Here is a 22,724-nt window from a genome sequence, read left to right on the forward strand (position 1 = left end):
GTTCATTTCATAGGAGATACATTTTTGTAAAGTGTGATAATCACACTCCACTGTTTTGACTCTCTTAGCACACCATAATGAATCCATTGCGGCACCATTTTAATAACACACTCAAGCGCATGCAACGCTATGAGTGCAGTCAGATTTTACATAGAAAGTAAGTTAGTCATATAACTGCATTATGGAGCAAAGTACTAAAAGTATAATATTATAATAGTATTTACAATTAAGGAGAATACAGCCATTACTCAATGAATGATTTCTTTTATTTATTAAGTTATTAAAAAAGAGAATACTTTTTTTTTTTAAACGGCAATGAAAAACATCAGTAAAGGATACCCTTTTAAAACAAACTGTTAAGAAAATATACAGTGAAATGTATGAAGGTGAGCAATAAACTGACTCCATTGTGATTTAGCAGTTGTTTTTTTCTGTATAATTCTGTGTAAATATAGAATTATAACGAAGGGTCAACAATATTAATCCAAAAATAGGACAACAGTTTCTTTTTTTTAATTATTTTTATGCTGGGTTGTTTTTTGAATAATAATAATAATAATAATAATAATAATAATAATAATAATAATAATAATAATAATAATAATAATAATACAATTCAAACCTCACTTATATAGCACTCTTCATACAAGCATTCAATGCAATATACAATGCAATATGTGATATTTTTGCTACTCTAGCCAGTATTATATAAAACATCAGATTTTCTAAAGACTGTTAAACTCTGATCTCATTCCTTAGGAAACAAAATATTTGATGGCATCGTCCTCTCTTGCTGTTGTTCACCAGCAATGTCCTGGTTTAAGAAAACTGAGAAATGCTGCATTCTTTTAAAGAACCAACTACTTTTTTTTTTTTTTTTTGTACAAAGCTTAGTGGAGTTCTGAACTACCCAAGAAAACATATACTGTAAGCCATCTTTGATTTGATTCTTTTCTTTCTTTAATCATACCTTTCAACATGTTAACCAAAGAGCAATAACCATTTTCTACATGATTATTAAACTTTGTGCTGTTAATGCTGTTCCCACAATGGAATATATCAAAGTAAATTACCTTCCAAAGGTGTATTTCTTATGGTAGTGCTTTAAAATATCAGCTTATTTGATAAATCCAATGCTTATTGTTAGGGTTGTATTTGTTTCACTGTAATAAATAGCTTATTTCACGACATTTCACAGTCTTAAAATATGCACTTCAAGATCTTTCACAATTCAACATAATGTTTATTAAAGTAGAAAAAATATATTTTCTCTAGTTATTACAAAACAAATGTTCATAAATATTAAAATGGTTACTTGAAAAATAGTAAATGCGAAATTGAATAATATTTCTTTTTTTTTGTGTCTATCTTTTAAAGACATTCTATATTCACCACCAGTGAATTATCAAACAAAATGAAAACATAAATAAATGTAAAAATAACAACAAACATGTGAACAATGTCCTGTTCTTGTACTAGAAAAATTGATCATTAGCAGAAATATTTCCGATCTTTGAGGCAGCTGCTGTCTTTTTCATTAAAGACATTTTAAAGAAATCATGCAGCTTTATGCAGGGTGTTCAATCATTTACCAGAAGAAACGTAAACTGGCTGCCAGGATCCTAAATGCAGTGTGACAGGTAGGGCATCAATAAGGTAAACATGTGCTGTATTTATTTTTAAGTGATACAAAATATTTATATTTACACTATTCTTTCAGAAATGGTAATTTTCACTGGAAACTACATATTACATGGCAGTGAGTACATTTAAAGGAAATCATGACATTCATGATAACTGTCAATAAAATACAGCCTTAATTATTGTAAGTGCAGCTCTACTTTCGGGATAACTGCTAGCGAAAGTGTTCACTCAAGCACCCTGTAATGCAAAGACAATGCTAAACATATCATTGTATGCCCATTGAAAACATTCATATTTGTACTACGCTGCGCTTATAAATGGCATTTCTGCATCAAAACATTTGTCAAGAACTTACAGTGGGATTAATGTGCAGTCAGCAAAAGCTAAATTAAAACAACAATAACGTCCTACAATCCTAATTTCGCAGACAAAATGGGGTTTTACTTTTTTTTAAGCGACAAATTGGCTTAATTAATTTAATGATGTGCTGAGTTTTATTGAAAAGCAAGCATTTAAATATAGGTAATACCCCTGTCGTGGAGAAAGTATTAGTTAGACTTCCTGTGTTGTTGATCAGCCTTGGATTTCAATTATCAAGACAGCAGTGTCTAAGTAATGTATTCTATGAGATGAAGGCACTTAAGAATTTGATGCCCCAAAGGAGATTTTTAAACTCATATTTAATTCGATTTTATGCCATGTAGTATTTATTGAGAACACCTTCTCAGTATTCAAAGTGTTTTTCTTAATTTTTAAGCAGGTAATTGATGCACTGTACTTAAAGGAGGAAATATAATGTTTAATAGGAATCAGGAAATGTTATGGTTAAGTGGCTTACACCTAATAAAATTCCTAGTTTAAAAATCTCCATGGGGTATAGACAGAAATAAAAAAAAATGCTAAGAGTTTAGTTCTGCTGTTGCAATAACATATAATGGTGATTATTTTTCCTAATAGAGAAAGACACATTTTTAACTAGAAGCAATCCAGCTATCACATCTTAATGCACGATACGATACAGTCTTGTGACCTGTTGTGCACTGGACTAGATATGTCTTATATATATATATATATATATATAATATATATATATATATATATATATATATATATATATATATATAATATATATATATATATATATAGTAAGAATTAAGGGTTTATTTTAATGATGATGATTCAAACAGCAGCCTTTCAAAACCTCTATAGTAGCTGTATTTTTACTGTACTTAGTGACGTTAATAAGGGGGACAATAAATCACCCTTGGGGGTAAACAACATAGAAATAATACAGAGCTACAGAGCATTTAGGTAGTGGAATCCATATGCAAAATGACACTTCTTTATGTAAAACGATACTTCTTTCCCAGTCCTCTCTGGCTGATGATTAGCACTCGTGAGGTTCTTTGTATCCCCTCTTGACTTGTAATAGCGATCTTTTTTGTTACAGGATTGCTACATTTACAATTAGCTTTAAATAACTGTCATCTTGTATTATAAGATCTGCTATGCTGTGGAATATGCTGCTACATACACATGGAGTGCTATACATGGCAACTGTTTGGTGAAATAGTTCAATTGGAATTGAATTTTTTTTTGGTAAAACTCAAATGACTGCACACTTAAAATAAATAATACCAAAAAATACAGCTATATTTTTGCACTTGTATTTCATACATAAAACTCAACTTGATGTTTCACAGTGATGTATTTTAAATATTTATAAAGAACAACCCTTGGAGATGTAACATCTAGATTTGTTCATAGCAAAAAAATTACAACAAAATACACAGTGAAAAAAAAAGAGCTTACAAACTGTCCCAAAATAGTTTTACTCTGGTAGTGTTAGACCCTCCAGAAGTGTTGTCTTTCTAAATGTATTTGGATTGTACAATGGTGTAAACTGCTGGGCTCTAGAGTAACTTACCGGTAGGCTAAGGCTTGTCACTCTTCTGCTAACAAAGCTGATTTAATCTCTGCCTTTTCCTCTCACCTATCTCTTGATTTCCTTTATCTCACTGAAACCTGGCTCTCTCCTGATAACACTAACTCCTGCTGCCCTGTCCTCTCTCCACGTCCTGTCCCATACTTCGCGTCTCACTGGGAGGGGAGGTGAGACTGGTCTTCTCCTCTCTCCTTACTCTTTTCTGTCTCCTCTGTCACTCTCTGTTAACTCTGCTGCCCCTCACTCTCTCTGTCACCCCTTTGGACATCTGTGATCACTATTTCATCTCCTTGTCTCTCCCCTCTCCATACACCACCTACCCCCACTGTCACCTCCCTCCGTAACCTCTGCTCTCTCTCCCCGTCCTTGTCTCCACCCCTCTCTCTCGCCTCCCCCTATCGACGCCTTCTCCCAACTCTCTGAAGACTGCTACCTCCACCCTCTTCTACTCCCTCACCTCCTCCATCGACTCCCTCTGTCTCCTAACCTCCCGACCAGCCCGCCCCTCCCCTCCCCAACCCTGGCTCTCCTCTGTGCTCCACTCAGCAAGAACCAAACTGCGCTTTGCTGAAAAGAAATGGAAGAGAACCAAATTCCCTGCTGCCGTAGACCTCGACAGCTCCCTCCTCTCCTCATTCTCTTCTATTCTTTCCTCTGCTAAACACTCCTATTTCCAATCTATTATCCAAACCTCCACTATCAACCCCCGGAAACTACTCTCTACCTTCTCCTCCCTCCTCAACCCTCCTCCCCTCCTCCTCCTTCCTCTATCTCCTCTGACAACTTTGCCTCTTTTTTCTCCTCTAAAATGTCTGATATCCGCAAACTCTTTATCACCTCTCCCTACCTCCCCACCATCTCCTGCTCCAACCCCAACATCCTCGCTCCAATCTGGTTTCCGCTCTGCTCACTTCACTGAAACTGCTCTCCTGTCTGTCACTTACTCGCTAAATTCTACCCGTTCTCCTATCCTCTCTCGCTGACATGGGAATCTCTGGCACTGCTCTGGCCTGGTTTTCCTCCTACCTCTACGACCACACCTACCAGATAACCTACCAGGCTCAACCCCCACACCTCACCCTCTCTCAACAGGAGTCCCCCAAGGATCAATCTTGGGTCTTCTCCTGTTCTCTCTCTGCACCTGCTTCCTGGGCCCCCTCATCACATCCTATTGATTATTTTACCATTTCTATGCTGATGATGCTCAGATCTTCTCCCATCCCCTCCCGTATCTCTACCTGTCTGTCTGCTCTCTCCTCCTGGATTTACTCGCATCACCTGCCCAGTCTTTGACCACCTTCCGGTGCCTCCTCAAGACACACCTCTCCACACAACACCTGTAAAACTCTTCCCTTCTGGACAATATAGCACTCTGCCTCTAATGCATTTTAACTTGCACTTATCTGCTCCCTATTTAACTGTATTTAATCATGCACTTAATCCAATCTGTAGTATTTTGTATTTCGTTTGCACTCGTATCTAACCCTGACATAACTATCAGCACTCTTATCTGCTCTGTGTTTTGTATTTGCTCTTATTAGGACTATATTGTATTTTGTATCTTGCTCTTAATTGTACTGTAATATAATACGTATTTTATTTTGTATGCAGCTGTAAGTCGCCCTGGATAGGGGCATCTGCTAAGAAATAAATAAATAAATAAATTAAAATAATAATAATAATAATAATAATAATAATAATAAATAATAATAATATAATAAATATAAGAACTTGTAAACACAAAAACAAACTAAGGGTTTGTTTTATAAACTTTTATATATATATATATATATATATATATATATATATATATATATATATATATATATATATATATATATATATATATATATATATATAATTTATTTTGAATAATAACCCTTAATAACCCTTACAGTCACCATCTTTGCCAAAACCAATTATAATGGATCAACATGTCAATCTTAAGACCACTGTAGGAGACATTTAGTTTCAGTATTGGAATATCAGTATCAGGAACAATAAAGTACAGAAGACTATTAATTTGGATTTCTATTGTACTCTGCAAAAATGTGAATGATGTTACATTAGGTGTTTTTTTTATATCTAGATGAACACAGGGACAGCACTGGGATGTTGGTTTTAAAGTGGATTCAGTTTGCCTTTGCCAATGTTTTACTGTACAGAATCCAGGCAATTCTGTTATCTTTCTCCATATCTGCATCCTCTTCAAGCTCTGAAATCTTGTTCAAACCTGAATAACTAAAAACCTAAATAGAACAGTCTACATGTTTGGTCCTAATTTAACTGAAACAGTAGCAGAATGCAGATCTGCTGAATAGACCCCAGTATCTTAAAGATACATTTCTGCCATGGAATCTTGCAGAGCATATTGCTCTAAGCCTAGAGATAGAATATGTGCAGTGCAAACAATAACACCAGGTTCTAGGAAGCCCAGCATTGCAAAGGCATATGATTATACAGTACTTCAATGTAGCACTGAATGTTAAAAATGTTACTACCTCCAAAGTGAAATAGAGCTAGACCAGGGGTTCTCAAACTTGGTCCTTAGGACCCCCTGAGTCTGCTGATTTTCATTCCAACCGAACTCTCAATCACTTAACTACACTCTTAATTGTACTGATAATTGGCTTAATTAGACCCCTTTTTTATTTTTGTTTGTTTTACTAATGTTCTGCTCTTAAACAGTTGCAGTTCAAGTTACTTATAAAATGTTATAGCTAACTTGAAACTGCAACTTAATAGTTGGAAACAATTAAAAATGTCTAACTAAGCAAATTATCAGATCAATTAAGGGTCTAGTTAAGTAATTGAGAGCTTGGTTGGAATGAAAACCAGCAGACAGTGGGTCCCCAGGACAGAGTTTGAGAACCCCTGAGCTAGACCCACATGGGGTAGGGCTGTGTGCCATGTTAGTGTCTCTGAACGGAATTTGACTAAAGGTACTACAATGTATGGATTACAGACTGTTCAAGTGTTAACCTCAATTACAGCATTTTCAGTAATGATATTATAGTGCACAGACAGTGAGGTGCTCAAGCATGAGCTTGAATAATAATATATAATAGCATTGGCAATCCATTTTAGACATCACAACAGCACCAGTGTGTTACAAAATCAAGATCACAGCCCAATATCTGTTCCAAATCCATTTAAGATAATATGACCTGCTAATCATCCTGCTGGTATCCAAATATTACTGGCCTTTTCTGTAAATGTAAATAACACAATAATGCACAATTATTTGCACATTGACATTTCAAATAAAGTAACTATGTTTGAAAAACAAGGGTATTTTCATGCTGAAAAAAGGAAACTGTCACATCCTGCTCTGCATGAACTCCCACAATGCCTTGGGTGCCAGTGGGTAAAGCCTTCTGGTAGATTAAAAATGTAAACATGGCAGGCCTGTCAGCCAACAATAACTCACAACGAAGTGTGATAAGGGAACGAAAAAAAATAGTTCTGGATACAATGTCAAGAGCATTGAAAGTGAAGAGCTTTCTGGCTACATTTCTGCTCATCCACAAGTAAACATGCTCATCACAAACTAAAAATGCTTACAGGGAGGAAAATATGTGATATATAGCAAAATAGCAATATACGTTCACTAACTTGATTGCAGAACATAGTTAAATGGTAAGATAATAACAGAACAGGTAGGAGTTCTGCATTCACCAGTCCTTTGGTCTTGTAACAATATCAATTGACACAGACAACAATAACACTATGTAACGATTATACTGTAAATTTACTCTCGAAAAACTACTCACTTCTAAATCTTTTGTAGTCATTTTTGTATTACTTTAGTATAAATACATGTTAATTTGGATTCATATGTTGTTTTTTTCTGAATTTATGTGAACGAAAAGACACAAATTTGCCCGTTTTCCCATTGGAAATAGTGATATTTTGAAATATCACTGGCCTGGTCACAAAAGAAAAGTTTGTGGGAAATAATAGCCATTTTCTATACTTTTGAGGCATAAGCAATTAGGAAATAACACTTACTACCCAGGAACAAAAAAAATAAAATAATTTGTTACACGGTGTAATTGGAGCTATAAAACAAACAAACATAAAATCCACTTTAGTATGATAATTAGCTTTGAACAATGTGTTAATCTTATCAGGCACATACCTGCTGCCTCTATTATAATTATTGTAAAATTAAAGACATCCTTCCCAGTCCAAAACACAACTTTAACCTTCACAAAAAGTAAAAGCATTTAGCCATATTAACCACCTAGAGAAAAAGTATAGTTTGTATGTATTTGAGTAAGAATTTTGGTTCAGTTTAATACTGGTCAAGGAAATAATACAGGCTCTAATTAAAGGCTAAAAAGGCAATAAATCAAAATTTTTTGCAACACCACTTATTTGATCTTCATATTCCTATATGGAACAATTTATTTTCAGCACTATTCTAGTTTTCTCGGCTAGTAGCAACACTTCGTCATGAGTCTAAAAGCACATGCTACAGCTTCAGGATTCCCGATGACAGATCAGCTTTGTTGTAATAGAACACATAATAAAATTGGCATTATCTAGCCTTCAGTGCCCACATCACTATTATACACTGACACTTTTTTTCACCAGCTGGTGACCTGTTTAATATTTAACATAAAAACCCAAGGTGTCTTTGAGGCTGCAACAGTCAAACAGAGTTAACATTTTTTCCAGACACCGATGATCAGCTTGAAGCCATATCAACCCAACCTTTGCCTATGCCTTGGTCAGGATCTTTTCACACAACATGCTGTTACTGACAAAGGTCAGATCATGAATAAGGTGATAGTGAAGAATTACGTTCAATTTCTGTGTTAAAACCCTTAGCAAGAACCAAAACAAAATGTATAGACATGTATATTTGCTTGTTCAATTAAATTTCTATTGTATCAATAGAAACAACTCTTTCAAGCTGTCCTCTCAAGATGTCAAGCCACCATTATCTAATAAGGGGGTTAATATCTGTAATATACAACCACTGGCAGGTATCTTATTTGACAATCATTACAATGCAATGTATGGGAGTCTGGTGATGAGGAGTATTACACACCTGCAGGTAAGGAAAGAACATTGCTCAGCTACTGAGATAAATACAATATCATACAGGGTGCTGTACAACAAAAGCTGATATCCATGAGAGGTCAGAGTGGCTGCCCACAAGTAGACTTCCTCATCGTTCTGACCTTGGGTGGGTGAAAATATGTAACAGCACCCTATACTATTATTGCTTTGAATATATAGATAAACAGTAAAGATACAGAATAACTAATAGAATAGTAATTTAACATTATAGCTAACTGTAATATGATATCATTCCCAAAGAAATATATTCAGGCTGAAAAAGTTACAAGAAATCAATGTCTACTATTTATTTCAGCAATTATTTTGCAAAACTCCAAAAATGCTAATTCAAAAATATTCATACCCTTTGATGATATGATAGTATTTTCTACAAGATGCTAGAAATTTCAATATGATAATGCATAACCTAATTCTAGAAAAGTCTAGAAAATGCTGGATTGTAGGTGATCATTCTTAGAGAGTATAAAAGTGTTAGGCATAGGATGATTGATGTCATTACCGGTAGGTCAATATGGGAAAAAGTAAGAGCTCTCTGAAGACCTTAGGCAGAAAATTATTTATTGTCATAAAGCTGGAGAAGGATACAAGAAGATTTCCAAGCATTTGAGTATCCCAATTCCAACTATTATTTCTATTATCAAGAAGTACTCATGGTACTGTCACAATGCTCCCTCATTCTGGAAGAAAGAAGGTTCTTTCACCAAGAACAAGTAGATGAATTGTGAGAAAGGTTAATAAAACCTTCTTCCATTTCAATCATAGAACGAGTATTGCATGGTGAAGGTCTCAATGGTCGAAGGCCAAGGGAAAAGCCACTCTTAGGAAAATGTCAAAATGTGCTTAAAGTTTGCAAAACACTATTTGAATGATGGATATGAGTTATGGTCAATGGTTTTGAGGAGTGATGAAACAAAACTCAAGCTATTTCATCACTCTGAAAGTCAATACGTTTGGGGAAAGTCTGGTGAGGCGTAGAAAGAAAAGAACACTGTACCTACTGTCAAGCACAGAGGTGGTAATATCCTTCTATGGGGCAGTTTTCATCTAATAGGTTCCTCTTACTCCACTGGTTTTAGACTGATGCATGCGTCGTTATTTGTTTGTGTTTGTGTGTGTACCGTGGGCAGTAAGTCTACATTGACAATAATGTACTGTATTTCAGAGATAAAACTCATCAGGAAGCTGCGGAAAATTGAAGTCACAGATGAATGGGGTGTGGATAAATGAGGTTCTGCTATATACTGTTATATACTATATACTGATATATACTGTACATATGTAGGCCTTACATTCTTTATGGTTATGCAGCAACAGAGGGAAGGAAAAATGACTGGGCAACATCAAAGTACCGATATCTATCTATCTATCTATCTATCTATCTATCTATCTATCTATCTATCTATCTATCTATATATATATATATATATATATATATATATATATATATATATATATATATATATATATATATATTTTAAAGGCAGGTGAGGATGGTGAAAGGAGCCTATTTAAAACAAGGAAAATTAAATCAAGACAACGGCAGTCAGCACTATATTGAACATTGAGAGGCACTCAATAAGTTAGTGCTGGGGCATAATAAAGAAATTTACAGGTAGAAAAAAGACAACACAGAGAGAGTTATGTGTACTGTGATCTAGTTTTCAAATCACTAGGCCAAGTCTGGGTTTGTATAAATTGTATAAATACACTGCACTTACACAACTGAGATGAACTGCACTGGACTCTCAGAGCTTTTCATTTTGTCTTTGTCATTTAAATGCTGTGCAATTTAAAATTGACAACTGTATTTAGTACCCACATCTTAGTGTCATGTGGTGTCACCTCACTGAACACAACTGGAAGAAATGCCTACCAGAAAAAAGTGACTTTGGTTAAAAAGTTGTGGATGAAGACAAATATTAACCCAGCCAGTTAAATCTGGCCCTCGGCCTTAAACTATGCTACTATTGTCTGTACATATCTATAAGATAATCAAGCTTTTATTGAATCTTGATGGTCCCATTCTGTTACATGGTGTATCTTATTTCCCAGCATCCCCGTTCTTTTTACATGTACTGTATTGGGCAGCAGCATGTTTTCTTGTGTCCTTTCCTATAGCCCAAAGAGCTTGGAAAGGGTAAGGATTGCTGTTTAGCTTTCTTTGATATATTACCACAGCAGACGTAATCTTGAACTTAATTGCAGCTCAATGATGTAGAAATCTCATGCTATTCTAATTACACTTAAAGAGCCCTACCTCTATGTTCCAGCACGAGTGTTACATGTGCTTGTTACTTATTTTAATAAATAATAATTCCTCTGATACTATACAAGCCTAGGGATCTCCCAATATGTTTTAGATGGGTTATCCAATGTAGTACACAATAAACCACAGAATATAAGTATACACACAACATGTGGACATATGTAGCTTTCAAAGGACATTGAGGATATAAAATAGTCCTCTTTTAAGGTGCATATGTGTATATACATGCCTTTAAGACAAAATCACCCCTTTAAAAAATACTTGCAGAAAATGCACATTTTACTTCTATAATTGCAACAGCTGTGCATTATGTATAAACCCTTAGCATCAAAAAGTAAATTACAACCCCTTAAAAGAGAGTGATTTTTAGGCACAATATACATGTTTTATGTACACAGGAAAGCAACAGCACACCTGTTCAAAAAACACTTAACCAAACAAATTAAGGTGAGAAATGCCTTCTATAACCCTTATCACACACACACAACACACACACACACACACACACACACATATATATATATATATATAATATATTATATATATAAGCACCCTATACCTTTTATTATATATACTAAACTCTACGGCTATATAATACCTCTTATCACCCACAATAGCACCCACATAGCACGACACACATACTACACTATATATATAATTATTATGTATATATTATTAGCAGCTGCTCTGACCTCTTGTGGTGAGTATGTCAGCGTTTCGTACAGAAGTACGATATTCTGTATGTACTGTACGATATTCTATATAAAGTACACTTTATCACTATATATTGTAAAATTCCAAATATAATCAGAGGTTTTTCATCCCCCTTTTTTTTTAAAACCTCTAACTACTTGAATAGCTTCTGAATGAATATGTCACTGGACAGTCAGAATATGTGCTGTCACACCAAAAGGGGCTGAGCTATTCTTTATAGTAGTGATTCACACCAAGGGATTCTACTGGCATTTAATGGAGCAGTTGTCTTCGCGGACACTTACGGAGGCAGGGAGAGACACTTAAAACCTAATATGACAAGAATTAGTTCCAATGACCAGCTATATTTCTGACAAGGCAGCTCAATCCATTCTTAAAGCAACTGTCAAATCACTGTGATGCTTCCACAAAACACATTTAATCATTTGACGTGTAATAAGGGCATTTAATTATAATTCCAACTATTTTTCAAGAATGAGCTAAACCCAGTACACAGGAATAAATCTTAACCACATAGAGGCTTATGGGACAAGATACTTACATTTGTCAAGTATATACTACAGGGGGAAAATAAGTGGTTCTTATAATAAAAAAAAAGGAAACAAATATGCAGCCTTACATAAAACTTTAAATCAGAAAGTGCCACTTTAGTTTGAACTATGAAAGGATGTTCTTCTTTCAATGCACTGAAACACTTATGACTAAGCCTTAGTTCATCTAAATGCCACTGCTTTTTCCCCCTTTAAAGTGTGGACTGGGGAAGGGGCTGCTAAAGATTTTTTTTTTTTTAAAGATGAGCAAGACAACTGGTGGACACATTGCAGATTACATTTCACATCCATGGGCCTCACAAAATAATTCACCAGACAACCAATTATGAAGCTCAAACAAGGGGGATTTTACGATTTTTTATCATCATTATTGTAATCAATGTTATAACTAATTCAGAATGTCCAAATTCAATGTCACCTCACCACACTGTGAAGTGTCTCTTTTTACCAACTGAGTCTAAGAAACTGATGTTACAAAGCCACTAAACTGGGAAGTCTGCCAGGACAATGCAGTGCTGCCTGTGAGCCCTTAGCCAAGATCAGAAACTCAGCACAACCAGAATTTGAACTAGCCAGCTCCTGATCGTTTGACTTCCTATGCACTTACCATGCACTCACCCACTCAAGTGCCTTTACTGGACGAGCCACCACAACAGATGCATTTTTTAATTTTCTATTGAGATTCTTTTTCAAGTGACTTTTAGGCAACAGGTTAAAGATTATGTGTGCTTGGTGGAGATAAATCTGGTCATGGAATTACTGGATAAGGTATAAAATGAAGAATAAAAAAAATGTTTTACAAACAAATACATGGCTAGTAATTTCTAATAAATAGCAGAAACTGTAATTACAGTTTCTTTTTTAATGACATTTTATGATAGAAAACATGACACACAATATGAACATTTTGGAAAAAGTTAATGTATTTTTAAACAAATTACCGGATTTTGTGTTTGGGTCTGTCCAACCAGTATTAGGATATTTGAGCAGACGATTGACAAGCAGAAGTTTATTAATATTATTGATCTTTCTGATCTTATATACCTGAAACAAGATAAGAAAAGTAAATTAGCAAACAGAATCACCCCCCCCCCCCAACAATCAATATTATAGAGGATTTGCAGAATGAAACATACTGTATATGCTTACACAATTAAAAGAGTACTGACCTCCATAGCACTGCATACACCACTGTGAGGATGATCAACGCCAGACAAGACAGGCCACAGCCTACTATTAATGTAACTGAAGGAACGCCTGAGTACTCCATGCTCTGTAAAATAAATACAATACAGAGAATGTTACCCTATTACCAAGTGACAAAATTAGGAATAAAGCTGCAGGTACAAGGTTACCCATCTATAACTTGAAACACCATCAATAATGAAGTGGTAATACTGAAACTCTGTAACTCTTACTGTGCCAGTCATTGGGCGATCTTGTCATGCCACATACTGGTACCAATAAAAGTGTGTGTATTTAGAAGTATATTTTTAAGTGTAGTGTACAGCATGACAAACAATAAATATTAATCATATTTTGTAATGTAATTTGTAATCGCCAAGTTCGCTACACTTAAAAACAAATCATTGACAACTTGAAACAAATGTTCCTGTGATATTATTTTCTTTACATACGTGCACATACTTATCAAAATCAAAACTTTGACCAAAGTACAGTTCGTGTAAACTCATTTTAAATATGTCTGTTAAGTAAGTATACAAAGCGAAATTGCTAAGACTTTTAAAAAATGGCACTATATACCCCTCAAAACTTGAGACAAACAACATAAGAATACTCAAAAGCCCTTTTTAAATTAAATTCCTGCTTTGTCACCTTAATGGGGGTTTTACTTCTTTCAGAAAGAAATGCTGATAATATTACTTTGCAGTAATTCACTTTGCAATTCTTACCAGTACTGTACTTCTGTAATCATTGATGGGATTATATTGTAAATTAATATGTTATGTACTGTAAGGTGTCTCTTACTTTTATAAGAGATGTCATCTTGTGCAGACCACAAAGTGAATCTGAGCATTTCCAGCAAATCAAACTGTGCAAAATTAATTAATCTTTGATTGATCTTTAAGACCCATTTTAACTGTTTTTTTTTATGGCTTATACAAAATCATTTTCCAAATCCAGTGAATAGCTTTATGGAGTTTACAGTGTACAATGTGCAAGTAAAATAATGACTGATGCTACACATTCATCTTCTTACTCTAAGAAGTGTAAATTATTAGATAGACCACTTAAATAGTATTAAGTATGATTGCACAACATTACTTTTTATACTGTATAATTGAACCTATGATTGCACAACATTACTTTTTATACTGTATAATTGAACCTTTTATGTTTACTCCTCTGCCGACTTACATCTCATGCTATAAAATAATCATTTACTTTTAGCCTTTAGTAGGTCTTATATATTAAACTACAGGCTTGCTTTAAATTATAACCCTGAATGTTTAGACCAGCTAGATCCTAAATGGATCAGACTGTGATCCAGGGCCTCACAATATAAGAAGATGGTGCAATTACAAAAACACGAATACATTAAAAAAATCAATCAATCAATCAATCAATGTTAAACAAATATATTGTTTATTTACCTGATTGTTGTATACATACATACGTTACAATATATATATATATATATATATATATATATATATATATATATATATATATGTCACACACACACACACACATACACTCACACACACACACACACACACATATATATATATATATATATATATATATATATATATATATATATATATATATATATATATATATATATATATATATATATATATATATATATGTATGTGTATATATATATATATATATATATATATATATATATATATATATATATATATATTATATATATATATATAAATATTATATATGCTATTTTCAATTAATTATTAAAAAGGGCTTTCTGTAGTAAAAAAAAAAAAAAAAAAGCAAAACAAAACCAAATAAACAAAAAAAAAACACCTTACTTTTAATCTGAACATTTTGCAAGTAAATGATTTACCCTGTGGCATACAGTATCAGACCTCTACCTATGCCCTTGCCTATAACTGGTATTCAATCATATGCATGGCACAGCCCTTTTTCTGATTTATGTTGTTATGCAAAAGACCCATTTGCCCTTTTTTGCATGCAATCAAATAACAAACATATAAACCACATCTGTGTAGTTACACATATTATCATCACAACTCTGATGCAACAAGATCTTTAGAATTTACTAAACACACAAAACATTATATAATTCTATACATTCTGAAATACACTATTCCACATGCACTTCTTACAATTCCCACTGGCTCTGAGAATGCAGAGATAACCTTATTTGTGAGGCATATTTAAAACAACCGTGCTACCGTATCATACACATCAAAGCAATATCTACAATCAGAAACAGAACATATCACAGTTGGAACTTAATTTTCCAAAATTGCTGTGAGACACTATGCACATTAGAATTCCATAAATGTAGCATTAGTTAACCCTACCATTTGCATTTAACTGGAACAGTATTAAAGAACGCTGTGGACTGCAGGTTATCGCTTTCATATCACAATAGCATTTTTTTAACCTTATGCTACTTACTGTTTCTCTTGGTTGCTGAGCCAAAATGGCGAAGGTAGATACACGATCACATAAGCATTTTGTATGGGATGCATCGGTAAGCACAGTTTTACATCCCTTGGTGGACCAGAATCCCCAAGAATCGTTCCTGCAAGAAAAGGCAGAATGAATCAAATCAGAGAGAAGCTCGATTAAACAATTAGTTTCCAACAGCAGCCAGAATTTAAATCCGTAATATAATTTCACCTACTGTTTTTATTTGTTTGTTTTGTTTAATTACAGCACGCAATTAAGACACTAATATTTACAGGGGGGAAAAAAAGAGAGAGAAAAACGTTTTAACCGATGCGAGAAAAAAAGGAGCTGTCCAGAGCCGGTGGTTCTGATTGATTAAATTCCTCTGTACAGCGTCCTCATCTTAGTAACACCTACCTATTTCCTGAAATAACAACAGTATATTTAAAAGCATCTAAAGATTATTGAAATAAAATGTTTGTTATGCCATTATTTATCGATTCAAACTAAACAAACACTTCTGTATATTACATTTGATGTACTGTTGTTAATTTTTTAAGCCCACCCTGCCGTTTCTTTTGGTTGATCTTTTTTTTCCCCCTTGCCTTTCTAATTAACAGCCTTTGGATGCTTCCTGAGGGAAAATTTCACCCTGGAAACGGACAGCATCAGATGGATACTCTATTCCTTTTGCAGGGACTACAGTGGAGGGGAGGGTTTCTGTAACAGTGCAACACAACCAAGGCACCAATGTTTTTTTTGTTGTTGTTGTTGTTTTTGTTTGTTTTGTTTTTGTTTTGTTTTTTATCCAATACTTGAAAATAGCCAGAAATATTTTCATCTGTTATTTATTTATTTATTTATTTTGCTTTAGCTGTACATGTTTCGTTTCTGTCACTTTTGATACCAGAGATACCACGGCAGAACATAACTATATTCCACCCCACTGCAATAGCGATGATGGTACCAGCCCAGCATATATTTTCTTTTCTTTTGCAAAAACAGAATTAAAGAAAAATAGGTTTATTCTACTTATTGCACAAACATGTTTTCCCCCTTTAAATCCCACAGAGAAAATGTGTTTGAGTTAGGTTAATAGATAATCTCCACCTTGTGCTATTCAGACTTTAATATTGGATTATAATTTTCCAAAATAAGTAATACATTAAACTGAGCAGCCTTTTTTGCTTCTAAAAACCTGTATTCTGTCTGAACTAGGATTCACTATAATTATAAATATTATATCTATCCATCTATCAGTCTATATCTGTCAGACAGTCATGTACATCGAATATATATATATATATATATATATATATATATATATATATATATATATATATATAGATTTATATTGTATATATATATATAATATATTATTAGAATTGTACTATACCACTATTAAAATTACTTGATGGTGATAATTTTAACTTAAGTACTATCAAACTGTGTATTGTTCATCTCCACTTTACATTACAGTCAACCATTTTTCAATGGTGAAATGCAAGCTTTTATGGCAGGACAACATAAAAAGAAAACTGCAATCACTTAATCAATAAATAAAAGACTGACACAGATTTTAGCTAAAATTCTAAATACTGAACAATGAACAATCAATTGATTCTGAGTGCTTTCTATTAGATTATTTTGCATAATATACTGCATTTTCTTCAGTCACCTAACACGTTATTATAACTCCAGTATAAAACTGCTTATTAGTCTATTATTTCTGACGAATAATCAGATAATAAGACAGATATTTTGGTCATATATATATATATATATATATATATATATATATATATATATATATATATATATATATATATATATATATATATATATATATATATATATATAGATAGATAGATAGATAGATAGATAGATAGATAGATAGATAGATAGATAGATAGATAGATAGATAGATTTATGCACAATGAACTGGAAACAAACACCTCTGTTCTAGCATGCCATACTCCGATTGTTATAAATGACACAGTTAATTATTCAAACCAACCTCTGCCATGATAACAGATATGGTGACCTTTTCATCTTTATCTGTTCTTTCTTATTACTTATTAAAATGACTGAACTGTCAACACAGAAAACAAGCAATAAGTGTAAGTTGGTACATGCAACCTGATTTTTTTTTTAAGAAAAACAAATAAAATAACACACATTTATTTTCGTTTTCTCATCAAGTACAAAGTGTTATGGATATGCATTTTGTCCAATTGTATGCATATTGTCTTCATTATGAGACGCTAACCCTCCCAATAGCATTTCAATTCACACTAGTTGTTAAAATACGTTGATAAGGCAACAGAAAAGCATTTTCCAAGGTAATCAAGAATGCTTAATAAAAACGGATGCTATGTGTACACTTAAGCAGTATGATGCCTACTGCTGTAACATGGGAGAAAAGAACTACAAAGCTGTAAATGGGAAAACAAAATAAAAATCCCTAAATGTGTATCTGTTTTCTTCTGCTCTAAAGGATGGCCTGCAAATATATCACAGGCCAATATTTACAACTCAAATAAAGCCAGATGATTGTGGCAGCCACACAACAGTAATCTGCTGGATACTCAAATGAGTTCTGCCCAGTATGCGCTGACTCATATGTTGATAAATGGCAGTTATGCAGGGAGGACTTCCGAGAGATAAAGGCTTTATGTATAATACATTTGCTTAGTGAAGTCCAGGAGACAGAGGCATTGTTGAGCATTGCTTATGTCCACAACTGGTGCTCTTGTATTTCATTTTATATTCACTTAATTGCACAGTAATTACAATGTAGAATATGTATTAATTTTTTATTAATATTTACATTTAGGAGCTGATGTAAGAATACATGCAAAGTGGTTTGCGGCTGCAAAACACCCACATTGCTGCCAAAAAACCTGTTTAGCTGACGTAAAGTGGGATTTCAGTCGTCTGTCAGTTCCAAAAAAACACTTGCATTGGCCGATCACACATATAATATATATATATATATATATATATATATATATATATATATATATATATATATATATATATATATATACACGCACACACATATACAGTGCCTTACAAATGGTACATTGAAATTACGTTGTGTTCGATATTTTATTTTAAAACACTTAAACTCAAAATCAATTATTGTAAGGTGACATTGGTTTTATGTTGGGAATATTTTTAAGAAAAATAGAAAAACTGAAATATCTTGCTTGCATAATTATTCAACCCCCACACATTAATATTTGGTAGAGCCACCTTTCGCTGCAATAACAGCTTTAAGTCTTTTGTGGTAAGTATGTACCAGCTTTGTACACAGTGTCGGAGTGATTTTGGCCAATTCTTCTTGGCAGATTTGCTCCAAGTTGTTCAGGTTGGTTGGACGACGCTTGTGGACCGCAATTTTCAAATAGTGCCACAGATTCTCAATGGGATTGAGATCAGGACTTTGACTGAGCCACTGTAGGACATTAACCTTTTTGTTCTTGAGCCACTCCAATGTTGCTTTGACCTTGTGCTTGGGATCCTTGTCCTGTTGAAAGGTGAATTTCCTCCCAAGCTTCAGTTTTTTAGCAGACTGAAGCAGATTTTCTTGCAGTATTTTACTGTATTTTGCTCCTTCCATTCTTCCTTCAATTGTAACAAGATGCCCAGTCCCTGCTGATCAGAAGCATCTTACTGCATGATGCTGCCACCACCATATTTCATTGTAGGGATGGTGTGTCTTGAGGCATGGGCAATGTTAGGTTAGTTTTGGCCAAAAAGCTCTATCTTGGTCTCATCTGACCACAAAACCTTTTCTCACATCGCAGCTGGGTCACTCTCATGCTTTCTGGCAAAGTCCAGACGTGCTTTCAGATGGTACTTTTTGAGTAACGGCTTCTTTCTTGCCACCCTCCCATACAGGCCGGTGTTATGCAGAGCTCTTCATATGGTTGACTGGTGCACCATTACTCCACTCCCAGCCACTGAACTCTGTAGCTCCTTTAAAGTGATTGTTGGCCTCTGTGGCTTCTCTCACAAGTCTCCTTCTTGTTTGAGCGTTGAGCTTTGAGGGACGGCCTTTTCTTGGCAGTGCCTGGGTGGTGTGATGCAGCTTCCACTTCTTGATTATTGATCAAGCTGTGCTCACTGGGATATCCAAACACTTGGATATTATTTTGTACCCTTTCCCTAATCTATGCATTTGTATTACTTTATCTCTAACTTCTGTAGAATGCTCTTTGGTCTTCATTTTCCTTCAGATTCACAGCCTTACCAATGATCCTTCAACAGTGGGGTTTTTATCCAGAAAATGTGACAGCAACTTTAATGGTTCACAGGTGGAGGCCAATGGTAAGGTAATTGTGTCCTCGTTAGGGCAAATTCTTTCATCGGTGCAAACTGGGAGCTTCCACAGCACAGGGGTTGAATACTTTTTCAGTCTAATTTCAGTCTTTTATTTTTCTTAAAAATATTTCCCAACATAAAACCAATGTCACCTTACAATAATTGATTCTGAGTTTCAGTGTTTAAAAATAAAATATCGAACAGAACGAAATTTCAATGTACCATTTGTAATTCGGTAATATGAGAGAATTGGTCAGGGGTCTGAATACTTTTGCAAGCCATTAAAAACATTAAAAGGGAAACCTTAACTCATATTTCTATTAAATAAAAAAGAAACCTCCTGTCCATAAACACAAAGTTTAGTTACAATCCTGACAGGTTGAATGAAACAATATATTCTATCAATCAAGCCATCTGTGTTGTAAAAAATAAAATAACAACACATTACCAAAAAGAAAAACTACCCCTCAACTCTCTGTAAAAGATTGTTTGTGACCTCTTTGACAGAAATCAAACATCATCTAACAACAGGTGCCCATGTCAAAATTTAAATGCATTTTACTGTCAGAATAACTTATAAGGAATTTATGTTATTGGTTTCTTTGATATGTTTTTTTTTTTTTTTTTGTTATTGAAGCACAAACAAACCAAATAAAGTTTGAACTAATTCTATCATACAAATGGATCACACCAACGCAGCAATAATAAGTGAGAAACTGATGATGTAAAAACCATTAAATCAATGCTACAGCAATGACTCAATTCAGAGCATTTGTAAGAACAGTGAAGACACATTACATTTGGTTACTTATTCAATGTCAGCAAATGTACTCTAAATGGTGTGGCTTAATGTGCTGTCTCCTTGTTTATTTATTAAATGCTTTCCACTAGAGAATCCTTATGACAACTGGCACATGTGGATCCTTATGTCACGTGGTATGTTACAGTACAATCTGAATTCACTTATGTAAATAAACCACACTTAAAATATTAATACTGTATATTAACTACACCATAATTAATGTAAGTAAAATTGGGTCAACTTGGGAGTATCTAACTATATTAAAATTTAAATTTGTATGGGGAAAAATCATGTGTTGCGATGCCAGTAAGACATCATTGTTAATCCATATGGCTTACAGTAAAAATTCAGATTAGTCAGGATATAAATTATAAAAAATATTTTTTAAGCATTTGCACATTTGAACAGCAGATTCAGCCAAGTAACTTTCTTTCTCCAAACTCAACTGAAGACATATGACCAGCTGACTTTTTGTATGAGCAAACTATAACTTTTAGTATTTTGTCAGGAGCACGTAGGTGTTTTCAAAATATATTGTGGGCTGCTGAGCTTATATATTAGTGGTGTATTATTTATTGTTCTGTATGCTGTATGCCCAAATGCGCAGAAACATATTTACTGTTGCTCAGTGTGTGATGTAGTTCCCCACTGCTATAGTTGTCCTCTTGCACAAACTCTCAGCTGGATGCTCTTTGGTTGTCACACACTCCAAAGAGCTTGCACAGTATGAACAATTACATTATACCTGTTTATCTTCTTCAAAAATAATACATGCTTAAAATTTAAGGACACACTAATAATAGAGAGCCCAGTGATAGTGCTTTTCGTTTAACTAGTACAATTCATTAGAATGGTCTTGGAACAGTATACAGTACAATAATTAACATGAACATTAATTTTGAAAAATGAGAAGGGACAACCCCAACACAACACTCTCCCAGTCAAAACGTAATCCTTAAAAATGACCCAGTTGCCTACCTTCTGTGTGTTCATCATTATTCATAACTCACTACCTCCCCCATATGTGCCCTTGCAGCTTTCCCTTAGTCTAACAAAAAAAAAAAATGTCTTATCTAATGGGCAGACAATAGACCCTTTGTCAAGAGGGACTGAGACCAAGATTCTAAACATGCAAACAATAATTGAATACGATAATTTTCCTCCACTGAAGTTGTGCGGGTTTGAAACTGAAATGTGAGAATTGTAATCACTGGAAATCCACACCTGCAGAACATATATACATCACTGTGCTTAATTATGTACATACAAAAATGAATGGACACAACCTTAAATGTAGTGTTAAATACTACGTATTTCTGTAGAAAATTGAAGGGTTTGTACATTAACACAACAAATCAGCCACCAGGTATCACTATATTCTAAAAGCTTTTTACTCTTCACTATTGGCACAATTTCTTATTGAAAACACACACACACACACACACACACACACACACACACACACACACACACACACACACATTCCTTAATAAGAAACCACTGAGCCGTCTCAGAAACGTTTAAAAAATTCTTTAAAATATCCATTCACACAGCATAAAATTGTACAAATCATGCCGGAATTATATTCACACAGCCAAAAGGATCATGTGAGCACAACTTTCAAACCTGTCTGTCAACAGATCTACCCATAAATTACAGCATCATGAACTATCACTTTTATTTAAAAAAAAATGAAATAAAATTTTGAGTGAACAATTATTATTTTTATTTATTTTTCCCGCCAATTTGGAATGT

The 22,724-nt window shown here is 34.0% G+C and overlaps 1 protein-coding gene across 3 annotated transcripts in view; it reads right to left on the reverse strand.

Moving 5' to 3' along the window:
* Window positions 1-22,724, reverse strand: part of LOC121315738 (adhesion G protein-coupled receptor B3-like) — a 213,302-nt gene that overhangs the window by 31,755 nt on the left and 158,823 nt on the right. For all 3 annotated transcript variants that reach the window (XM_041250105.1, XM_041250104.1, XM_041250103.1), the window contains 3 exons: window positions 15,845-15,971; window positions 13,381-13,484; window positions 13,153-13,255 (listed from right to left, as the gene is read on the reverse strand). In XM_041250105.1, coding sequence (XP_041106039.1) covers window positions 13,153-13,255; window positions 13,381-13,484; window positions 15,845-15,971 — 334 coding nt within the window. The remainder of the gene's footprint in view (window positions 1-13,152; window positions 13,256-13,380; window positions 13,485-15,844; window positions 15,972-22,724) is intronic.

This window comes from Polyodon spathula, chromosome 5, assembly GCF_017654505.1.
Source record: "Polyodon spathula isolate WHYD16114869_AA chromosome 5, ASM1765450v1, whole genome shotgun sequence".
NCBI classification, from domain to species: domain Eukaryota; kingdom Metazoa; phylum Chordata; class Actinopteri; order Acipenseriformes; family Polyodontidae; genus Polyodon; species Polyodon spathula.